Consider the following 25783-nt stretch of genomic DNA (forward strand, 5'->3'; position numbering starts at 1 on the left):
TGATAATATTGATCTACTGCTTATTGCTGTACTAAAATATATTGGGTTTGGAAATTAAAAAAAAGCAGCTTGATGGCTGAGGGCTGGATCTAATTTTTTGACTATTTGGGAACTCAGCTACTGCCACTATTTTTGATTGATAAAGTTCAGATTGGTTTGGGTATTGCAGGTTTGAGCAGGATCCATGTGTCAAATTTGGTTTAGACTACATCCAGTCCAGAGGGAAATTTTGATGCTTTTATTCTATTTAGGACAATTTCAGTTTCTCTCCATTTAAGTGTTCTTTAGAAAAACTATTTTTTATTCCTCTCTTGAGTTTTAGAAAGATGGGCTTTAAACTGAACAGTGTCGGGTCACATCTCCCAGGTCTTGAGGGTTATGTTTGAACATCAGTATCCTGGTTTATAAAACAGCATTGGGGAGGCTTGATGCTCTCTGTATCTGCTTTGGGTTTTGGCAGAAAAAAAATTGGGAGATAAAAAAAATAGTTATTGTAGCTCATACAGCTATTTTAGACTGAGGTGCTCTTACTTGGCAAAATCATGGAATTACCTGAATTTTTTACTTCACTAGTAGCTGCTAAATTGCATTTTTGGACAATGGAACTTGGGATTCTGGTTCCAGAATTTGGCAACATCCAGCTCTTATAGTCATTTAGTGGTTCCCCTTTGGCCAGGAAGCATTTCCTGTGTCTCTGTAGCATGGTTTTATTAGGGGGAGGGGAGATAAAAGCCTTGCATATTCCCCCTAATCCTATCACACACTAATTCACCTCATTCATATTGACTCCACCAATGCTGCTTTCACCATTTCCTGAGTTACTTAGCAACAACCATCCCTCCCTTTTCCACTCCCCCATCCAGCCTTTAATTTCCCCCCCCCCTCCCTTTGCAATCACGATATCCAGGCTGTTTAGAAAAATGAGGATGCTCAGCAGCATAGGGCAAGCTTTTCCTTCCAACTTCCCTTTTTATGCCTGCCAAATCCTTCTCGCCTCCAAAATGAAAATCCAGGCTGCCTGCATATGTGTAATCAAAGGTTAAAAAGCACCCCGGCTGACACCACGCATGTGTTAATCTGTGCTGCAGCAGAGTGCATCATTTCCACTTTGACCTCAGAGTTAATCTGCATTCAGGCAGAAGCTCCATTGCTTTATTCTTTCTTTTTTTTTTTTTTCTCTCTCTCATTTACTCTTTCCATTGCTTGATCGGATTTCATTGCATGCGTTTGAGTGGTTCTGTAAATGTCTGCATGTGTATGTGCTTCTTCTTTCCTTGACTGCTTTTATTCTGTGAGAGTCCGTGATTTTGATGTTTGGTTGTTGTGGTGTTTTTTTTTTTCCCTTTTTTTCCCAATTATATTATTCCCCTAGACTTGGAAGCTGCTGCCTGCTGCCTGAGCTGACGTTTTCTGATTATATCTGCAAAGGGCTTCTGCAGATCTAATTTCTGTCTCCCTGCATATTAATTCCCGCAGCTGGGCGCAATGTATCATCCCACTGACGGGACCTGGTAGGGAGGGGGGCAGAACCACTACCAAAAAAAAAAAAAAAATAAAGAAGGGGACGGATCCATCTGCAACCGAGAGGAAAGGGGAAAAAAACTTGGGTGGGGGGGGGGGGGAGGGAGAGAAAAAGAGATGATTCCTTCAAATCCAACAAGCCTGGGGAGCACTGCATTCTTGAATCCTGCATTTTCGCTCAAAATGATGGTGTGGGCACTTCTGTTCCTCTCTCTCATCCAGTGGTAAGATGTGCTTTCTGATTCTGTTGGGAGGGGTGGGGGGGAGAGGGAGGGCTGGGGGGTGAAGAATCTGTTTGCAAATTTGCAGAGCTGTGTGAGAATGCCGGAGGTTTGGATCACGGCATTACATTCGTCTATCTCCTAGCAGCTGAGATCTTACAATGTTTTATTTCTCTTACAATTGTTGTCGCTCTGAAATGGACAGGGAGGGTAAGCAGCGGGTGTGTATGATGGTGGTACATGCCGGGTTTCTCATAGAATTTGATGCCATATTACTGAAGCCTTTTATCTCTGATTTACTGTTTGATACCGTGCGTGGAGTTATAATACAGCTGTGTTCTGAGGGTAGAATGTCAGTGCATTTCTGCTTGTTTGCACCTAAGCAGCCACATCATGGCTGTGCCCGGCTGCGGGCTCCGAGGCACCACTCACACCCTCGGGAAGGAGCCAGTGCAGGGATCCAGGGCCAAGGACAGAGATGCGGTTCCCTGCACAAGCCTCCAAGGCAGGCAGAAGGGCTGCCTGCATTTCCCTGTTACAGAAGTGTTTTTAATGCTGATGGAACAAGCAATGGGATATAATAGTGTTCACCGATTGCATGAAACAAACGTTTACAACAGCATTCACCCCCCCACTGACACATGTACTGGTTGAAGACAACCTGTGCATGCTGCATATGTGTTTGTATACACAGATGTAAAGAAGTAAAAATCTTAACAGCAGAGGAAGAAGGAGTTTATATGTGGATGAGTAGAAAGTGGAGGGGGGAGTGTGTGTTGCTTCAGTGCCAAGCACTACGCTGAACCATAACTGCAAAAATCTGTGGACTGTGCATTTAGCAGGTTAAGATGAGAAAGTAGCACTGCATCACAAGGTACCTGGCCTTTCAAGTGCCATATCCTCACAGCTGTGTAAGCCATGTTGCCACTGATACACCAGAGAAGTTAGTGCCCATTCTCTTTTATACTATTAATGCTGTATTGACATAGGCTTGCTCCTCATTCAAATTTACCTTCTCTCTTCTCCCCAACTTTTACCTGGACACTACCATACTAAAAAGTGGGTTCTTTCTGTTTGCTTGTTTGTTTGTTTGTTTGTTTGTTTAAGAAATATCAGACTTTGTAGCTGCAGTGGTAGGATTTTGTTTCTAAGCAAAATAAATAGGCCAAAATTATTGGTGAGGGAAATTAAAAGTTGCTGGGTTTTAGAATAACTTTCTTCATGCAAAAAGAACTTTGTGAAGAATTCCTGTGAAAAGAAACTTAAAATGGTTGAAAATGGAGTAGAAAGTGAAATAAAACTTGGTGAGACTACCCTGAGGGATACTTTTGAGGGATACTTCGTTACTGGGAGTAAGACAGGTGCAAGGTGTCTCTGATCCTTACAGAATTGTTTATGATTACCATGTGAATACAGCAATGAAAAATGAGCTTTGACAGAATCTCATGAACAGAGTCTCAGATTATTTTGACATAAAGCTTCCACTAAAATAATCCCAGATATTTATGTTAACACACTTCCTTCTTTTCACTCATCTTTCAGAATAACATAGCCTGAGAGGAATTTTGCCAAAACTATTTCATAAGCTTTAAAAGAAACTTCATAATGCAAATTAAAGTTTCATCTCAGCAAAATGTTCTGTTTTCTGGTCAAAGCCATCTGATAGCCAAGATGGTTTCCTCTGACAGCTTCCTGACCTCATAATTTTAAAGAATAAATAACAGATAAAGAAACAAACTTAACAAGCTACAAGTAAAAGGGAAAATTATCCTTAGTGCTTTACAAAAATATTTTAAATAAGTCAACATGACATTAATTCTAATAATCGAGACACTTTTCTCCTACTTTTATAGAAGAAACCTTACCATCAGTCTTGGAAACTCACGGACCAAAAGAGAGTTACAGAATTAAGCTTAGATACTATTTACTTAGAGCCTGGAAGAAAGTTTTTCTTTGCTAAAAACTCATCTAACACTCATAAGGAGGGGAACAGATTTTGTATTATCTGTTGCTTGTCCTGGACACAGAAATTCTGAAAAGCCAATGCAACTGAACATTAACATATATGCTCTATGTTATGCAGCTAAATAAATGTGGTGACATCAATCACAAAACACACGAAAGTTTTAAGTATTTGCAGAATCTTATCAAAGTAATTGAACGCATAAAAACTGATTATCAATACTGTAATTAATATTAATTAATAAACCCCCCTATTAATAAAAAAACTGTAGAAAAAATAACTGTTGTGCAATTGTTGATAATTAAAAGACTGAAGAAAGAAGACAGAAGGTAAGGCATCATTCAGGCAGTAATGGAAGTAGCTAAAATCCTGGCATTGACTTCAGCAAACCATGATCTGAATGAGTTCAGAACAAATGTCATATTACAGATCTGCAGCATTTCACCTTCACAATATTTTTATGCAGTAGTTTTAATCACATGCACAGAGAGTACCCTTACAATTGTGCACACTAAAGTTTTAGGAAGTGCTTTTTTCCAGTTTGTTTCTTGACATTCATAACCATACTGCAAACTTATTCCATAAAGCTCCCCCATCATCTTATCACTAAGGCTAGTGCAGTAGCATCGCAGTCCCTCATATTGGCCGAAGGTGCCGGTCAGAGAAAATAAGTCAAACCAAACTCCAAATTTCTAAAAACTGTGCAATCTTGGGGTTGAGAAACACTTTTGAAAGGTAAATAAAATAGTTCGATATTTGTACACCTCCATATGGGGTTTAATTGGAAGTAATTATTAGATTACACTTATTTCACGTAATAGGTAATTAACATGTTACATGTAATAGAGCTCACTTGTCAGGAAAGTTTCAAATAGATTTAGTTATATTCTTACTATTATTTACATACAGATTTTATTAGTTAGCTTTGCACAGAAATGTTGGACACTGGCTACTTTTCTTTTTTCACTTGTTAGTGTCCAAGTAGTGCCAGGGCCATGTTTCTATGTTGCAACTAGATACCTAAAGCTGAAAACTCTCAAGACTGATCAGAAAAAAGGCACAAATAAAGCAATCATTTCAGCACTGAAACAGTTTGGTTTATATGTGAATATATGTATTTTTAGTAGTAAATTACTAAACTTGAGAGTAAATAAAATTGTTTTGCTCTCGTGAAGCACTTAGCAGTGCCAGTTGGGTTTTTGCAGTGTGTGGTAAGTGATGTAATAACAATGATTAAAAGGGGCATGATAAGTGATATACTAACAAAGATTAAAAGGGCATGAATATCCCTAAGCTGAACAGTCATTTAGAATTACTGTAAAGCTAGCTAACATCAGTTTGCTATCAATCCTGCAACTGTAGTTATTCTTACACTAGCTTCCAATACTTTCATGCAGTGTCTAGCACTAATATTAAGTCAGAGGTCACTTAGAGCATTATTGGAATAAGACATTGCTCAGCAAGAGATAATTTCTCAGCTAAGAAGGAATGGTCCTTTTCAGAGAAGCGTCGTGGCAGAAGATGTCAATCTAGGTTCTGTTAAATTATGACTTTAACCTTGCCTGTGATACTATGAAATCAAATATTTAGTGCTGACTGGCCTATATACCACAGTGTCTGTTTCAGCAGAGCTGAGGCTGTACGGATATACAGCCTGTATGAGGCTGTACGAAGCTGCACTCAACTTGAACATTTCAGAGGTAGCAAGGAGGGTGAGACTGCCTTTTAATTTTTCATAGCCATGCTGCATTCCTGACTGCTATCAGCTGTAATGGTGGGATAGGAACTTGGAATAAATAGCATTGTAATAAAAAGTCTAACAAAACCACTGATCTTAAGTAGATTTGAACAATTCAGTAAAATTCTCCCTATCTCATTATTAATAACTTGATAGGGTAGGAAAGATTACAGACACTGTTTTCTTACTTGCAATTACATAATGCTTTGGAAATAGGGTTTAAGCCCTTTAACTAGCTTCTGCTTTGGTAACTAAACCACCCAGCCCTAACACATAGCAAAATTCAGGTATTCCAAAATACTCTAATGAATACACAAAGTGATGTTGGAAAGTCTTTCAGAAAGTTTGAATCTTTGAAAATCCAAGAAGTGAAACTTGCTAATAAAGAAACTTCTATAATCTAACTACACTAAAAACAGTTTAGGAAATTAATATACTATTTTAATGTAATATTTCCCATGTGTTATTTATGGCCATACAAATCATGCTTTTGGGTCTTGAGCATAAACTGTTCATGACTAGCGCTGATCTTGAAAAAAAAATATCTTGTTGATTTGGATTGTGGTCACATTGTTTCCTCTTTATGCTACATTTGCTCTATTGGTATATGTCGAGAAACTCAGTAATAGTTGCACAAAAATTTTAAAGGGAAGAAGTCTCTGACAGGATTGAACAGATGAAGGGAAAAGAAGCAAATACCTGGTCAAAGGAAGCTTACTTCAAGTCTTAGACCCAGTACAATTAAATTCTCATATACTTAAGTAATGGCCAGCACTTTCTGCAACAAAGAACTGATCTGTGAATTGAAAGCATGAATTATTAAAGGATTTGATAAAGCATTACACACAGGTGAGCAGTAACATGCACATGCTTATAGGAAAGTTGATTTTTTTTCTCTTATTCTGCCTCTGATGCCTGCTTAGAGTATATGTGTACTGATAGCACAGTGCCTTGTAGAGATATGTTCAAGTAAGCTACAAAGCAGAGGCAGTTTTGAGGACAGTACCTCTGGTAGGCTCTGTCCTGCAATGTGTAAAAGCACCAGCTCATTTGAAGCTCAGTACCCTGCAGCCTTTCTCTTGTTATGTTCAGCCACTCCAGCAATAAAGATCTGATATATACCTAGACACAAAGATTCTATTAGGGTGGTGATCTGATTATTTCTTTCTGTAAACATTCAACAGCATAACTAGAGTGTACTGTGGTTCTCCACTGGTACAGTCTGAACTGCTGCTTTATAAACTATTTTACTGCAGCCCCACTCACAGTCTTATACAGAAAAAGATACAGATTATCTGAGAGTGGCCGTGAAGAACACAATGCTAGCTGGGGGTTTGCTTAATATGAATTTGGGCATAGAAAATATATACGTTAAAAAATAATTGACATAGGGATGTTAGAACTGAAGTGGGCTTTTTAAATGCTCATGCTTCACAGCTTATCAAGTGTTGCACTTTTCTGATGAACATATATTGCAATACAAATTCCCTTTAACAGTAAGATTTGATTGCCATTTTCCTAGTTATGTCTACTAAGAAATCAACACCCTATCCTACACCTAACGCTGCAAATCTCTGCAGTTTTAGAAATTTCCTCACGTTAGGCCTAGTTTTATCCTCTCAGTAATGCCTGACCCACTGCAGTTAGTCTGTTGTCGAGGGAAAGGCAGGACCTATACAGTATAAATTCTTACAGGTAGCTATGCATTCATAAATTAGAACTAGGAAATAACCCAAAGTTAAATTATAACTCAGTAAGAAACTTCAAGAAGTGTTTCATACACTGCATAATGCTTTTTCTTTTTGCAGAAAGCTCTCAACCTACATTCCAGCTAACTGATTTACAATACCTCTGAACACCTTTTTATCTTCATTCCTTCTCTTTTATTCTGCATAGAAGATCAGCTTAAACTTTACACTCCACTTCACCCCACAGACTATAATGTAAATTGATCTTGAGTGGCACATGGGTCTTGCCCTGGCCCTCTGGATATAAATAAATTTCTCCATTCAAGAACAGAGTGTATTTTCTGTGAATGGAAGTTCTGAACATAAACTAGGGAGGCTTTGTACCACTAAGAGAAAGCGACATGTTTATTCATCTCATTTTAGAAAAGATATGACAACTGAAGGTAAAAATAGATGTCCAGGTAACTTCACTGGAAGTGGAAGTACTCTTCTGGGCTCAAAGGTGAGGCTCTTTACTTAGAACAAGGTACATTCATTCTATGATGAAGAAAAAGACTGCAGAATATACCAGGAAAGGACCACAAATTGGTGGAAAAAAACCAAACCAAAACAAACCAAAAGAGGCCATCACCATAGCTAGATAACTATAATTATTACTATGTAAGGAAAACTCTATTTCATAGAATGAGACTTAAAACAAACATGTTGAGCACTAATGAAATTAGAGACTACAGTTGCCCCTAGTGGATATATCTAAAGCAGAAAAAATCTTGAAGTGTTATTTTAGTTGAAAGACGAGAAGTAAACAGCAGAAAGTTTCTATTTTAAATGCACTGATTTTTTATCAGCAGAGTCCAAATTCACCTAGTGTGTACACCTGCAGAGGTGTGGTTTTGCTCCAGACATTTTATTTAGGTGAGCTCCTGGCTCAGAAGAACTCAAGTTCAGCATGTTGAAGCTTTGCTGTTGTTTGAATTGGGTCCAATTTTTTATTTGTGATGTCCATAAGTAACCTGTTTGCTTGATTCTTCCAACTACAAAGAAATTGAGCTTTGCACTAAGCCAGAAGGTGGAGAAAACTGCATTTAGTTTTACCTTTGGAAAAAAAAAAAATTAATATCACTTGCTTTTAAACTTGTCATATGAAGTGGTTGGAAATTCATTTATATCAGAATGTGCAACCATCTCCTTCAATGTGAGAAATTCACAAAAATCTTGAAAAAATATCTTTTTTCTTTTTTCATCCATACGAAAAAAGATTAGGAAGTGGGACATACTGAATATATATTTTCACAAGTCCCAGCACCTGCAAAATGACTGAGACAAACTGAGGTAAAAGAGGGGAGAAGGTGGTAGGTTGAAGAAATCTATTAAGAGAACACTGAGTATTACATCTAGTAGGATTCTGGGGTATTTGTATGGTTCTGACAGGAAGTTAAAATACTGGGTATTCAGTCTGACACACAGTGATATCCTCTTATTTATATAACTGAGTAATATTTTTAACACAACTACTGTCAAAAAAAAAGAAAAAAATAAGGAGGCTTAATGCTGCTGAAAACCATCAACGACTGCATAAGTAGAAGAGAATTGTAGCAAACACCTTCTCATGTGAATGACTACCTCAGCTGCATAATGTTTTTTCATGTGATGCCCTAAGCAACACAGAGAAAGTTGACTACAGCAGCAGTACTTGTTTTCTCTTACATAAAGGGTGTAGAGCACTCAAAGAAGTCATCATTGGCTGCCTGAAAACTTATAAAAATGGGTTTTTTTCTAATCAGTGAGGTAATGCAGAGCCCAATAATTCATTTGGATTCAAAAAGAAGAAAAATACTTCAAAGTCCATTAAACTCAGTGGTAACTTTTCCTTACAGGAAATCTCTAGCTGCATGTTTCTGGAACTGAAGCATCATTGTATTCTTACCCCAATCTTTTGCCCTTATCTTCTGCTACTGGCACCTGCCAGATTCAAAATACATTGCACAATATATTGCTGATGTGACCCAGAGTAATCATCAGATTAAGATTACTGCAAAGTGGTAGCAGGTAATAGAACTTCAGTAATTTATACAAGAATCTCATTGCAAGAAATTAATATATTGAAGAAAATCACTAGTGTGTAACTCAGATTTTCTTATCTACAGGATTGGTTCTATTTTTTTAGATTTAGTGGAAGGACATCTTCACACATGCTTGGTAAAGTACAACACAGTGAATAGGCCTAGCTGTGAAATCTGGCCATTGTATATGAGACTAAATATTACTCTTACAAGATAGAACTTTCATCTGTTCTCAGACAGCCAGCAAAACATTAAAGAAATAACATTTTTATAAAATCTAAGCAAACATATATATATTATTACCAGAATTAAAACATCAACACACAAAAATAAACAATTTAAACAAAATGAAGGATAATAATGGCCATTTCAAAAGAATGAAATGAGAAGATATCTGCTTTTTATTCTTGCATTAGCTCTTTCTAAATGATGAAGGTAATCATGTTTGGAATTACATTTTTTACTGACTGTCATCTTGTACTTTGGTGACAACCCTTGAGATAAAAGGCTAGCTTTTTTCTGAGCTATTTGTTACCTTAAGCTTATGAACATTCCACGTTCTAAAGAAAAACACCTATCGTTCTATACAGCAATAAAAAATGCATCTTAAAGGGGATCTTATGCATCCTCAAAATAACATTCTGACAAAATTCACTGAAAAACAGTGGGTGATACGATAAAATGACTGCTTTCCTTCAATACTGACTCAATGTTACATTGTGTAACACAAATAGCGTGTTCTGGTCAAATGAAGCTTTTGTTAATCTGTAGTAAAATATCTTCAGAGCTAAATAGAAATCTGCCTGCTGCAACAGATTGAGGATTATCTAGTGAATTCCACTTTCATCTAATTCCCTTAGATTATTTTTCAAGAGAGAGAAAAAGAGATAGCAAGAGAAAGAATGAGAAAGAGAACAATTAAGAACAATTAATATTAATAAGATAATTCTGGAAAGCCTCACTAAACCAATCAATAATCAACGTATTATTCAATATATTATTAAGTGATAACGCACTTCTGGGACCTACTGATCCATGCAAATGTTTGACAAAGCTGGAGAAAGAGTGTCACCAAAACAGAATGAATTACACTCAGAATGGTCAGATAAAGTGATCAGTCATCTCTTGGCCATTTCATGTACACACTATGAAAGGCTAGTATAGGATATACTCTGCTTTTCCTCTCCAAAAACTGATGAAGACACAAAAGACATCACACTGTGAATTCACACTAAGAAGGCTTCAATCAGGTGTACCACACATTCTGATGCAGGCAGGGGAGAACAGTTTGTTAAAAGAGTCTGCAAACATCTTTTCCCTTCTGATCGTCTGAACAACATCTCTAGTTTCTACTTTTGTAGACCTAAAAGCCATTCTTCCAGAATTTAGGCATTCAAGTTGCCTCTGCGTGCAGAAAAGTAATCACTGATCAAAAACCATTCAATAATCTAATTCTATGTGTAGATCATTAGCTCATGCTAATTTGTGGTCATGGCCAATATTTTCAAAACAGTTGTGAAACCATTGCCCAGATAGATGCCACACCAAAGGCAAACAGCACACAAATGTCAGTGAATGAAGAATGACACCAAATATTTGACATATAATTAAAACTACAGTCAGCTTGTACAGTCACCTTATACAGATTAATAGCTCTGTTAGCTCTTATAGAGTTACTTAATACAGAGAGTAAGGACTTCAGCTATGAGTCCAGAAAGGCTGTACAGTTACTGTGAGAAGGATGCAGAACTGAAGGAGATGTGGAAGTGAATTGTGAAGGCTGGAATCATGCAGCATTTTTAATGCAGTGACAAGTAGTCTACTATTACTTAGAACAGAAAACCAGGGATTCAAAAAGATGAGTTATGGTCAAATTAACAAAGATGACAAGTGCAAGGCAACCTTTTAGATGAAGTGATGATAGTGTGTATGTTTTGGAAGTTAAAGGCCAGGGACATACATTGAAATAAGAACACAGGTGAGAAAGCTGGTAGTAGCTGTTAAGTTATGTAGTAAAAGGACAGAGAAGCAGGGAAAATAACTTCCTTACTACTGATTGGTCTTGCTGTAAAATGGCTTGGAAAAGCAGCTGCGGCTTGTGATCCATGTAATGATATCCACGCTGCCAAGTACTGTCTCACTAGCTGAACTTGACCTCAAAGACACCTTCTGGCTTCTGTATACATAACTGAAAAGATGCATGTTGCTCACGCAGCCTGTGAGGGCTATGAACTCAAGTATGTTTTAGTATTACAGTTTTGTTTTCTAACATAGTAAAGAAATCACTATTTTCATGGAAGGCAAAGGTTTGGAAGAGGGGAAGGTTAATATAACACCTGGTAAAATATTTGGAAAACCTTAGAATATAATCACAAATATTGCTGGGGTTTTATTGAAGCAAAATAATTAACTAAGTATCAAAGACTACACTGTATTGAACAAACATATTGGATATTTGTAAGCTCTTTGGGACAAGGACAATCAACATTACATTAATAATGGCTTTTTTTTCTTTTTATTTTCCTAGTTTCTAAAGGAAATGCTAGAAAACTGTTTTAAAGACTTAAAGCATGCTTTAAGCTGCTTTAAAGACTTAAAGCATGCACTTAAAATGACTTAAAACCTTAATAAAGCTCTAACGCAGCACATGAGATTAAAGTCACAACAAATCTTTAGGGCTAAATTCTTAACTTCCATGCCCACTATAACTAATGAGCCTCTTAACACCATCTTAAGAGACAATGACGAACAACATGAAAATATTTTTCTCTGCCACTGGTTATTGTGGTACTGATCTACAACTCTGAATCCTTGATGTCAAAGGCTGTAAAACTGAGACACCTAGTTCACAGACATGAGGACAGTGTTTCTTTCCTCTCACAACAGGCCACCACTGCCTCTAGAGAGAGTTCATTTCTCAGAAGTTATCAATTCCAAATTATTTGCTATTAATATCCAACCACTTTTACACTCACTTAATACACTTTAACCCCTCAATAGCCAATCACTTTTACCCCGGGTATACTTCTTAATATGGATTATTTCTATAATGAGTTCCAGAATTTACTATTCAGTCACTGAGGGATTAGATGTGTGAAAACAAACCCTATATAATTTAAAAGTGAATAGGCATAATTTTAGCCTTACAGATTTCAAAAAGTGCGTTTTATTTCAAGCTTTGAAATAAAATTAATCTTTGGCCAGAAACCAAGAATTTTAGCTCACATGGTAACTTTGGAAAAGTTCTGAGTATGTGAAGGCTTTTGGAGGGTATTAGAAGATAAAATTGCTTCCAGCTTTAATTTTACGATATGTTAAGGGAGGGAAAAAAAAAAAAAAGAAAAAGAAAGAGGAAACATACTATATCTGTAAAATCATTTCTTCTGCTATGGTCCCCAAAGTACTATCTCTTAATCTCTCCATAGTAGATAAGCAGCAGAAGTGATTAAATTTAACGCAATATATATTCAGATTAAAAAATGAGAAACGTTTATCATGTGCACTTGTTACCTGTGTCCGCAATGTTCAGAGCTCTTCAATACAACAGTAACGAAAGGATTTAATGCAAAAAATCAGAAGCTTAATAGTCAAATAATGTCCAATCATAAACAGTACGTATTTTAAATAGGGCTCCTCAGTTTATCTGCAAGAATTCCAAACAGCATGTATTTGTTTAACAGAAACATCATGTCTACAATGGCATCTTGGGAAACTGGCTGAGGCAGCTAAACTGGGGTTCAGTTCTGCAAGGTTTGAAGAATTCAAGCTGTCCTCCAGGAAAGCACTTTCACTTGTGTTTAAATGTTTACCAACACCAGGATCAGAATACTGAGCAGCTGGCAGGATGAAAAGCATAATCCTGGAAAATCTGACAGATATAAGCCAAAAATGCCAACATTGCCAGCAAGTGTATTCCAGCTATGTCTTCTCATCTAAATGATTTTGCTGGTAATGTCTCCTGGAATACTACAGGGCTTGGAATAGCACCTGTTCTTTAACAAATTTAGAGGTATGTTTGCCAAATTCCTAAGGGGTTCAGGAGGATAAAGCACATGCAGAAGTTTTGCTTCAGTGGCTTCCCGTGGAATTTCTTCACATCAATGCCCTGCCAATTATTCTGCTTAAATCTGAAGCTCGTAAAAAGCTGCTGGAGCCACAGCAAGGGAAACTGAAGATGGATTTATCCATGTGTGAGATATGCTATGATTAGTAAAACATCTTTATCCTTCCTTAGCTTCCACTCATGCTCCATTAGTTTTAGGGGTTTGTACTTTTCCCAGGTTTTCAGGTGTCCATCTTCACCTGATGGTTCCATCCAGCATCTGTTCAAGTCATGAAAAGATTCTTCCTGTTTTTAAGAAGTTCTGATTATGCAATTTGGATAAGATCCTCAAAGGACCAACAAAATCTCTGAAGCATCATGTTGTCTTCCCTGTAGCTACAGAAAATGGGGTCTGAAACCACCTGCATTTTTCCAATTCACGTATTCTTGTTACCGTGATGCTTTGCGCAGCTACCCTAAATAACTTACACATCTTGCCTCAGTGTTCACCATCAGTACAATCTCCATAAGTGACACCACATGTAGCAGGTGCTTATATCTCTTAAACAGAGCTCCCACAGCTAGGAATGGACTAATTCAAGATGACCCACTAACATCAGGTGGTAACACCTGCTTCTCAAGGCTTGGCCTTGTATCAATTCACCTTTAAAGCTTATTGCTGTCATGTCATGGTGGATGCTCCATAGAGCTCTGAGAACGGACCAAGGAAACCTGCTGGGCATCTGGCCTGAATATCTGGACATTTTGGTTTACATCTGAAACACTCTCTGCAGCCCATTTAATAGATCCTTTGATTTTGCCACAGTAGAGAGCTGCAGTGAAGATGAGGAGAAAAAGAAAATCCTCTTATATAATCTTTTGAACTGAAGGAAACAGTTTCACCTCTGTATGTCTTCTGTACTTTGTCTCATTCTCTGCAGCATCTTCTGCACTCTGTATTATTCCATTGCTAAAGCATATTTTGAATCTGTAGTTATACAAGTCTACATCTCCTAGACCTTAATGTGGTTTTGCCCCTTCAGGAATTCCAGAAATAAATTGGTAATAGGTGTACCTTATAAAGATGATTCCCAATGCAGTTTTTCAAAATAATGTTTTTGGAATAAGTTTATGACTACATCTACTGCTGTTTCTGACCCTTGTAGCCAGTTTCACACATTAATCAAACCCACTCTTTCTGCTTCTACTCAGTTATTGTTCTGACTCTTGCCCTCTTTTTGAGTTATAAGACATCCATCTTTCTCTACCCCTGAATACCATCGACTTAGAAAATACATTTCTAGTAGCTTTATCTTTAGAACTTTCTTTCCTTTTACAAAAACCAAACTTCTCTGATCATAATCAGAACAATGACAACTTACAAAATAAAATTCTACTATATTGATGAGAGAAAGAGTCAAAAAAGGTATGCCAAAATATTTCTGGAGGAAAAAGAGAAGTCTGGAAGATATATGTTTGTATATGTGTGAAATGGAAATTGTTCCTATTTTCCTGGTGTTTTGACTAGCCTTAATAGTCACATTTAAATACAACGGATGGAAAGATAGGCTTTGCAGTGATCATTATGCCTAGCCCACTCAAATGTCAAAAATTTCAGTACTAGGTAAATTTGCACGTTATGTGCTTTATATTTTATTTATTGGAGACTGGTAGAAATACCAAAAAGAAAGAAATAAGACAGTAAGTGAACCTATATGCGGTTTCTTCTCATTAAAATAAAGTTGTAGAATCAATATATTATTTATTAATTAAAAACCATTAAAACAATTCACCGTATTTTAGAAAAATATTTTGAAGTTCTTTCACAAGAAGTTGAATATACTTAACAGTGAGATTTTCTTTCTATGGAATAGATATCCAAAGAATGTGTTTACAGCTTCTTCTGCACCCCGTTTTTTCTTTTTGAAACTGTATTCCAACGTGATTGTCATAGTGGGGTATAAATAGGAAACGAACATGTAGCAGCTTTGCATCAATATTTACCTTGGAAGGCGCACTTGTAAAGTGCAGCACACAGCCCCACAGCACAGCATTGCCATTGCTAGTGACAGACCATAACCTCTGCACTGAGCTTGCAAGGCTCTGAACTTTTCCTGACCCAGCCACAGCTTTAGTTTCCTTGGTTTAGCTGCCACAGCAATTTCTCTAATTAAGCAGGTGTCTATGGCTAATTCATTTGACTTTTGTATGGTACGATCATAGTTTTTTATAGACAATAGTAGCAAGCAGTGACTCTATGAAGAGTACATTATTACATAATTATGTAGTGCAAAGAAACACAAGCCTACTTTGACAGCAGAGCACTTGAGAAGTGAACACAGGATGTAGCACAGAGGAATAGAGTCATGGGGTGACACTGCCATTGAATAACTCTGTCTGGGTGTGTATTACAGCACAGGTGCTGACAGTCCTTACCCAGAAGCTAGGATTTTTCTGTGCCCCACAAAATTGAGTCCCTGCCATGAAACCATCCCTATAGTACCAACCACCAAGAAAAGTCCATCAGAATTCCACAACAAAATTAACATAGGCTATTTTATCAAAATAAATTCCGTGGGCAAAATTCCAGCACACTTGTTGACAATTTGCCTGCTCAGCTGACACAGAGACGCCACTTATATTCTTACTGTAATACATATCTACCCTGTTATCAGAACTAAATTCCACATCCACCCCTGCACAGTCTGTTTTGTGAGCATGAGTGCAAACAGCGTCTTGCATGATATAAGTTGGTTTAAGTGGGAACACATGGGTTACTATTGGTTACCATGCATTAAAAACTAAGTTAAATCAGAAGCAGTTTTTAAAAAAAAACCCAACAACAAAAACCCTGGTTTAATTTCACCATTTGCTTACACTCATTTTGTGAATGAATTAGCTTCATGATGAGTTAATTAAAGACGTGTATTGAGCAACTATTTTCTGTTCATTCAGCTCTTTCTTCAAGACACATTTCTGTCTAATAAGCATTTTAGTAATGATACTTCCATGATCTGCAAGAAGCAAGAATTAAGATACACTCAGAATAAACCTAGACTGGTTTTAATTTATTTTTGTTTGGCTCCCTAATCATTTGGGGTTTATCTGTCCCACTTGGCTTATCAAAGATATGGGCTATAACATTGCTGGTAAGTGTGAGGAAGTGTGATTCCCCACACTGCGGTGTCATTTCCTAAGGCATGGTTACTGACTGTTTCTTCCTCCGTAATGAGAGGGTTTACCATCATACCTAGTCTTCACCAAACACAGATAATCCAGCTCATTTATGTGCTTATTTATATTGTAAAAATGGTTTACACTTACGAGGAAAGATGATCTAACTTAGCATATGATAGCAAGTAGAAGGACACTGGTCCTTTAACGGGGGTAAGCATTCAAGGTTCCTTACTCCCAGCCCAACACTGGGAACACATTATAGTGCTTTGCCGTGTACCGAGACACAGAAGAGGAGAATGAAAACTGTTTCCAGACAGATTTAATTCTAATGAGGATTTATAGTCAGTTTAACTTAAACTTTGAAAGCTCACATCTGAGACAAAAAAGGGTATTCTAAGTCCCAAAAAAATGCTCTGGAGGGTTACTCAGTAACCAAAACTGGAGACCTTTCTAGCACCTCACGTGTTTGTTTTTAAACACTGACAGATAGTTATGAGAAGATGGCTACGTCATGAATGACTGATTCCAGAAATTATTTCCTTCTAAGTGAAATTACCTTGCTGACAAAATATAGAAAAATGTTGTGCAAGTATTCAGAAAAGGCACGAATATGAATACCTCATAGGGTACTGCAGAACAAGAATCTTTATCCTTTCATTTTTCAAATCTAATTGAGCAATAGGATTGGGGTTTTTGAGCTAATGTTGTTTAAATAGATGGCTGGAGGGCATCTACATTTTCCTAATCTTACTGAGAACAGAATTAAGCTTTTTACTTCTTGTTAACTTATAGTGAGATTTTAGAGCAATCTTTTCTAAAAGCAATGCACCTTGTTGGGGAAGAGAAATTACATATGATAGTAACAGATGGAAATTACATACAATAAAACACAGCCAGAAAAAAATGAAGAGAGGTCACATTAAAAAAGACCTAGTCAGATCACATTTCAGCAATGGCCGTTCACTCCTTTTCTTGAGCTCTCCCAGCTCTAGCAGAAATCTGCAGGAGCTGAGTTACAGCAACAGGGAAAAATCATGCCCCATGTACCTTAAATTTCACATGCAGAGGTGCACAAAACAGTTCTAAGTGAAACAAAAAAAAAAAGGAGAGAAGGGATGGGAGGGTAATAAAATGGAAATGAAGGTAAATAAAAAAATAAACCTTCTGAGGTTCACATAATTCCAAGATTACACCTTTTAAAATTAGATACAGCTAGACAAGTTCAAATAAAGTAGATCAACTTGAGCTAACCCTATAATGCAGAATACCTGAAACTCTTCCCCCCTTTTATATTTCTTTCTATCTAATCCTTTCCTTCACCTGACACAAACATGAGTAGCCTTAACCACAGTAGAAAGAGATGTGTGAGTTGCTTGTATTAGCTCTAGCAAACAAAATGTAAGAAAACATCCTTATACAAAATTCCAGCTCAAAAAAAAAATTGCAATAATAATCTTAAATTATGGAGGATTATCTGAATTATCTGGTCACATCTTAGACTCCTTCAGAGTTCTCATAAGTATAAATGCTGCACTTGAAGCTCAGGCTGTTCAAAATGAATGGTGTGTGCTTGTTTCTATAATTATCTCTCTTGTTCCTTACTGACTATACCAGTTTGGTTCATCCCTCTTCATTTTCTTATCCTCTCTGGGGGTAGCATATGTTTCCTCTCCCTGCCCACAAGTTGTATGCTGTGGTGTAATTCAGTTTGGGTGAGTTACATTGGTCTGTTCTGACAGACCTGAAGATGGAAATCCTTTACCAACTAATTTAACCAATGTGCCTCAACTTCCTGCTGGAGATACTGATTCTAGACTGGGTACGACATTTCAGATTTTGGTTCTTTGCCAGGACTCCTAGCACTGATTTCTGGTAACTTTGGTGACAACTGGTCATAAGCCCATATTGTTGGTGCTAGAATTATTTTTGAAAGGGAAAATAATCCTCATGCTTACTCATGTCTTGAATCCAATCAGTTGTGCAATGCAAAAATTACACCACAATTATTCAGTACAGTGACCTAGAAAAAGCAGTAAATACTACAAACCAGAGGGTTTAGTGGCAGCCCTCAATAAATGCACTTCAAAGGGTTTGTTGTTTTTTTTTTTAAACCCACACAACCTGACAGGAAGGGAACAAAACTTAAATCAAGTTTAATTTTTCATTTTTAACCTTTCTAGGTAAATACTTGCTGTAGCCACATTCACAAACCCAGATATTTTAACTGTAACTTCAAAGGGCTAAAATTCATGATGAGATAAGGTGCAGTAGCTAATGTAAGTGTATGCCTTAGGGAAGACATGAAATGACTAAAATAAACCAGCCAGCTATAATTAACAGTTTTATAGCAACTAATACAAAAACATCATTGCTATGCAATATTTTAGAGGTCTAGGGAAGAGATTTAAGAATTGGACTGCTTCCCTCAAAATGGCTGATAAGCCCCAGTGAGGATACTGTGAGTTGCTGAATGACTAGAAGGCAGCTTGTAAAATCCACAGCATGATACTTAGGTGCTGCATTGCCAGGTATCATCTCATTCAGTGGAAAGCACTCCAAATGTTCACAGGAATCCGGCTGGCCTTTAAATATCAATGCAGACATAGTTTTCAGAAATGACTGCTTGATTGCAGGCAATCTAGGGACTTCATGTACCGTAAAGATGACTGAAAAGTCATCTGTGTACTCATCTGTGCTACTCTAGTGATTTCTGGGTCTTGAATACCCATTTTGAGACTTGTGTGCTCAGTTCCTACTTCACCTTAGTGTTTCAGCTGTAGAGATTTATTTTTGAGAATTGTAGTATTATTTTAAGAGTTATTTTCTTGTACACTTCAGTGCCTCTGTGACTCAGGAATGACAGAAAAACTCAGCTTTGTTTTGATTTTAAGCAGTGATCATTTCGTGACAAGATTTTAAGTACTTTACACTATTTGAATAGTTCATGGAATGAATAGCTGTAGCAGTAGCAGTTGTGTAGGAAACTAACGTATCTTCCACAGGTGACATACCTAAAATCCAATCTACCTAAACCATTAAGTAGAGGTAACTACTATTTTACTGCCCCTTGTGAACTTCCTCAGCCTCCCCCGGTAGGTAACTATGGCAAGTGGCCAAAACGCAGCTAATACTTCCTGGTTGTCAAGCCTGAAACAAGCTTTTCTGGGAACACTGTGAATCCAGTACCTGAGGCTTTTCTGCAACAAAGCTCCATCCAGGTACCAGAACTGCAGTCTCAATAGCACCAGAGCTCCAGGTGGAGGGAGCAGGGTAAGAAGACACTTGCTCTGTGCCCAAATCCCTCAGCATAATATCCATTTCCTTTTACAGAACTTCTCATGAGTGACTGATCCCCTCTTTCCCCCCCCAAAAGTGTTGTGATAGACATTTAGTAGTAAAGGAGAAAATAGGTACCATTTTTTCTGGTAAAGATAGAAGCATGGTCCTGGGCACAACCTTAGGATTTAAAGAATGAAAATGAACAGAATAGAAACATGAACAGAGGAACAGAATACAGCATTCAGCTTTGTGAAAACATTTCTATTTCAACTGAGATAGCTTTACTTAAAACATGATTGGCAGTCAACAAGAGAGAATATAAGCACAGCTAGATTTCCACAGACTCTGTAATCTCCTACAAGTGTGCTATTCTCTACATACTCATACGTCATATCTGCATACAGCATCACTGTATCCATAGTGGGAACTAGGAATATGTCCTTCTCTCACAGTGACCGTATTATTGCAATGAATTATGTATGACCTATATATTAAGGTAATTTTTAATGCACATCAGAGAATTAACTTAGTTTGATTATTCATTAATTTAAACAGTGCCGTCAGGTAAAATAGCAAGCCTTGTTTCAGTCCTTCACTGAGAAGTCGAAAACACTGGTGCTGTAAGTTGAAGACTCACTCCGTGTGTGAGTAGTTTATTAAATCTTTGCTGTAGGCTCTGTAGCTTCTTTAGCCTACTGGGCATAAAAGATGAAATTGGTCAGATTTTTTTTTTTTTTTTTTGACAAATAAGCTTAAGTTTTTAATTAGAGGTAAATGAATTAGTTGTTGGCTATACAGTACTGCTGCTTGTCTTTTCCTTTAGGCACTTCGTGCCTACTCTGATTCAGCTTGTAAAAAGAAATGCAATAGGAAGCACATTCCAGCAGGGATAATTGACTTTGTGTGAAGTTTCTTCACAGAACACTTGGAAATAGTTAAAATTGATCTACTATATTTAGAAAAGTTAAAGGGCAAAGCCACAGCAGGTATAAATTAGAGTATTTTATTGAAAGTCACTGGAATTACAGGGATTTTGGCCAGCTAAATATATGACCTCACATGTAAATGTTGAAAGACTGAGCAGTGATGGCAGGTTTTTGCATCAGAGAATACAATTTCCCTTCTACTACCAGTAGTTAAGTTGTGAAAAATTATATTCCTGTGAATTAGGAAACATTTACCTTGTTTCAAAGGGATATCCTTTGTGAGTTATTGCTCACTAATGAAATAAGATGTGCCTAATCTGTCTCTTAGTTTAAACTGAAAAATTATTGCTGCTGTCTGTGATTTTCAATAATGTGTAGTGTATCTTTACCAGCATATGGTAGTGTCTTTCCAAGAAAACCTATGTATGATTCTTCTGGAAGTTAGAGTGTCTCTCATATAAAGTTGTCATGGAACAGCAGAGATGATCAGAAGTTATAATGCTGACTTTATGTTTGCAATTAACTGAAACACAGTTGTTTTGAAGTGGATAATCCACCCTTTAATGTAAGACAGCTAAACACCATTAATGCAATTATTTGTTAAATTTTACTAAACTCAAGATTATTTTCACACAGGTATCAAACTTACTCCCATGGGAATAAACGCAAAAAGAAATCCTAAGAAATCTATTAAAAAGAGGAATGGATTCCCAACCTGTAGTCTGCATTTTCATGGGTTTGGTCTGCTAATAGGATAGTGTATCAACACATTAGCAAAACCTTTATCTAATCAGCTGTTCTATGTCTTCTGGACAAGGTTCAGAAAGAAAATGGGAAAAAGTATTTCCCTAATGCATAAGCGATTTGTCAGCAGAGATATCCTCTGGGACTGACTGAGGAGTATATATATTACACTATTTCACAATATTTCCAATATAGAAACAAAGTCTTTAGGGCTAAGGATAAAAGAGGCTATGCTAACTAAATAGGGCATCATTTCCTTAGTTCTTTATCCCTTTGTCCTGGGTTCAGCAGTAGCAGTCATTTTTCTCCTTCTTAGTAGCTGGTGCAGTGCTGTGGTTTTGACTTTCAGACTAGGAACACCGCTGATTAACACCGATGTTTTTAGTTGCTGCTCAGTAATGTGTAGTCTGACCAAGGACCTTCTGAGTGAGAATCATGAGCTCTGCCAGGGAGGAGGGGAAGCCGGGAGGAAGCAGAGACAGGACACCTGACCCAAACTAGCCAAAGAGGTATTCCATACCACAGCACGTCATGCCCAGTATATAAACTGGGGGCAGTTACCCGGAAGGGCTAGATCACTGCTTGATCAGGCTGGGTCGGCGGGTAGTGAGCGGTTGTATTCTCTTCCCTTGTTATTCTCCTTATCATTATTATTATTGGTGGTAGCAGTAGTGGTTTGTGTTATACCTTAGTTACTGGGCTGTTCTTATCTCAACTCGTGGGAGTTACACTCTTTCGATTCTCCTCCCCATCCCTCCGGGAGCGGGGGGGAGAAAAGGGGGCAGTGAGACAGAGACTCTGTGGTTCTGATTTACAGCTGGGCTTAAATCATGACACCCTTGATTGGAGAAACCAGTTCTACATGTAGCAGGCATCTCTGCCCACAGAGGTTACACTTGCTCCAAGAACTTTCAGATGCACTAGCAAAGCGCTGGATAACCTAGTCCTTAACATTTACGTTGTGCACTTAAGTTACACCTCCCCAGTGAGCACTCAAAAGAACTGTATAAACATTACAAATCAAGTAACAACTTCTTTAATGCAGAATTAGTATGTGTATTTTATAGTGAGAAAGATAAGAAACATGAGTTAAAACCATTGTAAAAACCTCACTGGCAGAATGAAGATGTTATGCAACTGTAGAGTGAGTTACCAGTTCATAGATATTTGCACATTTTTATTTAAAAAAATTAAAATATGACTCACTTTTGTGCTGTTACCCTCACAAATATTCCTGTAGTCTAAATTAATGTGCTTTCTGATCTAAATTAATAAATGCTTATTAGCATGTAGTGATTCCTGCCCTTTAGCTGCTTTATGAAGATGCATTTCTAGTAATGACATATACAAAGAACACCCCCGAATGTTAGGCACACGCATGGTTATATATATAATAACAATCACAGCCACCTCAGAAGCTTAGCTGGCAAACTGAGTAGGGGTTGGACCAGGGGACCTCCAAAAGCACCTTCTAACTTTAATTTCTCTAAAACTTGAAGTTTCAAGTGGGGGTTCTGACCCTCCTAAGCCCTCTCTTTTCCAAACAGGGAAACTGGATTTATGTAGAGCAGTCTTGCACACACCATGTGATAGCATTAAATGTCAGAAGTGGAAATATCTCAAACTATCAGTGTCTGAAACATTACCTTTCAAAAAATTATGCTGGAATCTGCAAATAGGTTGTATACTTATATTGCTAGATCTGAAAACTTCTAGCAGTCATAATAAAAACAGATTTCAATATGCATTTGAGTATAATCCGGGCTTTATCAAATTTGTTCTAGACATGAAAAGCACTTGCAAAATTTAGGCCATATAATCAGAAGAACTGATCTGAAAGTCTCAAGGAGATGAAAAGGGCTTTGTCATTGTAATTTTCATTAGTATTAATGGCATTGCACAGCTAAAGCCCTGCTCATCTGGATAGGGAAATGCTTCTGATTGTTCCGGCTGGTATGCAGTTTTACACAGACATTTAGACAATTGGATACCCATGCTAACTTATGATCCACTTGGAATTCAGATAAAAAATGGAATTCAGTGGCCTTTTTCACTCATCACTTTGGCTATGTTTCCTCTCCTGTCTCTCACACTGATCTCATAAAGCATTTGCTGGTTTTTGAGATTTGCAGTGCGAAAATGGCTTGAAATGGCAGATGAGCAGACAAATAGCTATTTCTTTCCTACAAATAATTACCAAGAGAGAAAAAAGGAAGTTTTAGTGACTGCGGGCTGCTGCTCTGTAAGGTTGTTCTAGATTTGAGACAAGTCCTAGACAAACATGCTTCTTCATCTTTTAACCTTGCACTGTCCATTACACCAGGCTCTACTAAATAGCTGTCTGGCTTTTGAAGCTTTCTCATCACATCAATATTCAGAAACACATTGCCGTTGTGAAACAATGTATTTGATTTACTTGTTCTTTCCCATTCAGAAAAATTATTCTTTTTGGAGAATAGATGTTTAATTGGTTATAAACCAGGAGTATGGCTTTTTATACATTAAGTTGGATTTTTTCATTCACTTTGTATAGACTGAAAACATAATCTAGAGCCTTCTGTTCACAAAGACTTTATTTAGAAGGATTTCCTTTCCTTCAGGAGGGACAACCTTGCTTCAGTTATGTTCCTTTGAACTACAATTAGAACTTTGAACTCCAGACAGCTGGATAAACAAATTTCCCTACCAATTTAATTATCCTGGCCTGCTTGTAGTACCAGCAGAATACTACAAAGCACATTGCCAATTAAAACTCCGCTTTTGATTGCCAGTAAAGCACTACAGTTTCAGGCCTGTGTAGCCAGAGGGAGGAGGTTGGGTTGCCTATTCTTGATCTGGGAAGCTGAAGCTCCCAGCTGCACATTGCTGGCACGGGTGGGTGAGGTGGTGCCTGGAGGCTGCAGGCAGTGGCACTCAGTATATGTAATGAACGCATAGATAGCCTAGATTCACTAGCAGCTTCCCAGCTTAACTCCATGCAACACAATGCAAGACTGGCGCTCTCACTCATACTATACATTCCTAGTTGCTACAACCATATGTGCAGTCTCAGGCTGCTTCAAATTTCACTGTACTTTCACCACCTCCTGGGAAGCAGAATCCTATAGAGAGAGCCACAGATGTATTGTGGCTCTTTCCTGTTAGGCTTTCCCTATGTGCCCATACGGAAGAAAGATTCTAAAGCCTCTTTCATAGTTAAGTTGTATTTGTGCAGTTGGCTTACAGCTCCCAAATGCCCACCAAAAGCCTTCAGGCCATCTGCTCTAGGTAGCTATAAGCAGGACGTAGCACTGTAGGGAGGGGTGGGAAAGACCTCAGCTGAGCAGAGATCCATGTGAACAGAATGGCTCTATGAGACTCTGGGACCAGTTATCCCTTTACTAATGCACCCATGACCATGGTCAGCTGTGTTTGCTTTCAATCTTGTGTGGCAAGCACGAGTTCCAGCCCCCATGAGAATCGACTTCTCGGTGTTCTCTCTCAATTTCGTACAGATTCTGGCTGAAATAGGAAAATACCTACATTTTCTGCTTTTGACCCAAACTCCACACAGCAGCTTAAGACATTTGTAGCATCATTAATACTTTTCATATCCAACAGTGTTCAAACTTTGCCACAGAAGCAGGTCAGGAAAGAAGGGCACTGGCATGTTATGCAAAAAACTTACAGTTGCCTAGCACCATTCAGCTGATTACCACTGACATTCTGAAATGAAAATATCTAATGATGTCATATTCTAAAGTAGTTTCTATTTTCTCCTCTAGAACTGAAGCACAGATTTTGAGAAAAGAAAATATCCATTAAGGCTAGTCTACATATTTCTGATTCTTGCTCTTTTTACTGTGCTAAGCAGGTTGAATTACACTAGATCTGCTGTCACACTGCTTAGTAGCAGAAAAGAAAACCCCGGTAGACAGTGAAAATGAATACCATTGGCAAAAATTTGTGCTGCACTTTCCAAATGCACAATAAACTCAAGTTCATCAGAGTGAAGAAAAGCTGTGTGACAGTTTGTTGCAATGAATCTAATTATTGGTCTTGTCAGTAATGTGTTGCATCAAATAGTTCCCTCAAAGAGAAGTAATGCAACAGCACTGTGTATATACTATGCCATATTTTGCTGGAGATTTGCATAAGCAAAGTGACAATTAGATTTGTTTCATAACAAGTCCCACCTGAGTCAGTGAGAGAAAAAATAGGCATACAAAAGGTGATAAACACTGACGTTCCTTCAAATACACAGAATATGATCTGAACTGTACTAAAAGGAAATGTTGCTAAAGTGAACTGTAACCTCAGCTGTTATGTGACATCTTTACTGTCAGTCTGTCTCCTTTTATAATGCAGACAATCTTTCAGTGTTTTATGTGTTCCTATAAAACCTGATACGTGTGTATTGTCTCCAAAGAGAGTTGCGTACA

At 37.6% G+C, this 25783-nt stretch overlaps 1 protein-coding gene across 1 annotated transcript in view; it reads left to right on the forward strand.

The window, feature by feature from the left end:
- Positions 1–1638: 1638 nt before the first annotated feature.
- GABRG2 (gamma-aminobutyric acid type A receptor subunit gamma2) overlaps positions 1639–25783 on the forward strand; it is a gene marked incomplete at both ends in the record, with an annotated part of 65369 nt that continues 41224 nt past the window's right edge. Inside the window, one exon of the mRNA XM_080627021.1 lies at positions 1639–1745. Coding sequence (XP_080483147.1) covers positions 1639–1745 — 107 coding nt within the window. The remainder of the gene's footprint in view (positions 1746–25783) is intronic.

Source organism: Psittacula echo (genome assembly GCF_963264785.1).
Source record: "Psittacula echo genome assembly, chromosome: 11".
Lineage (NCBI taxonomy): Eukaryota > Metazoa > Chordata > Aves > Psittaciformes > Psittacidae > Psittacula > Psittacula echo.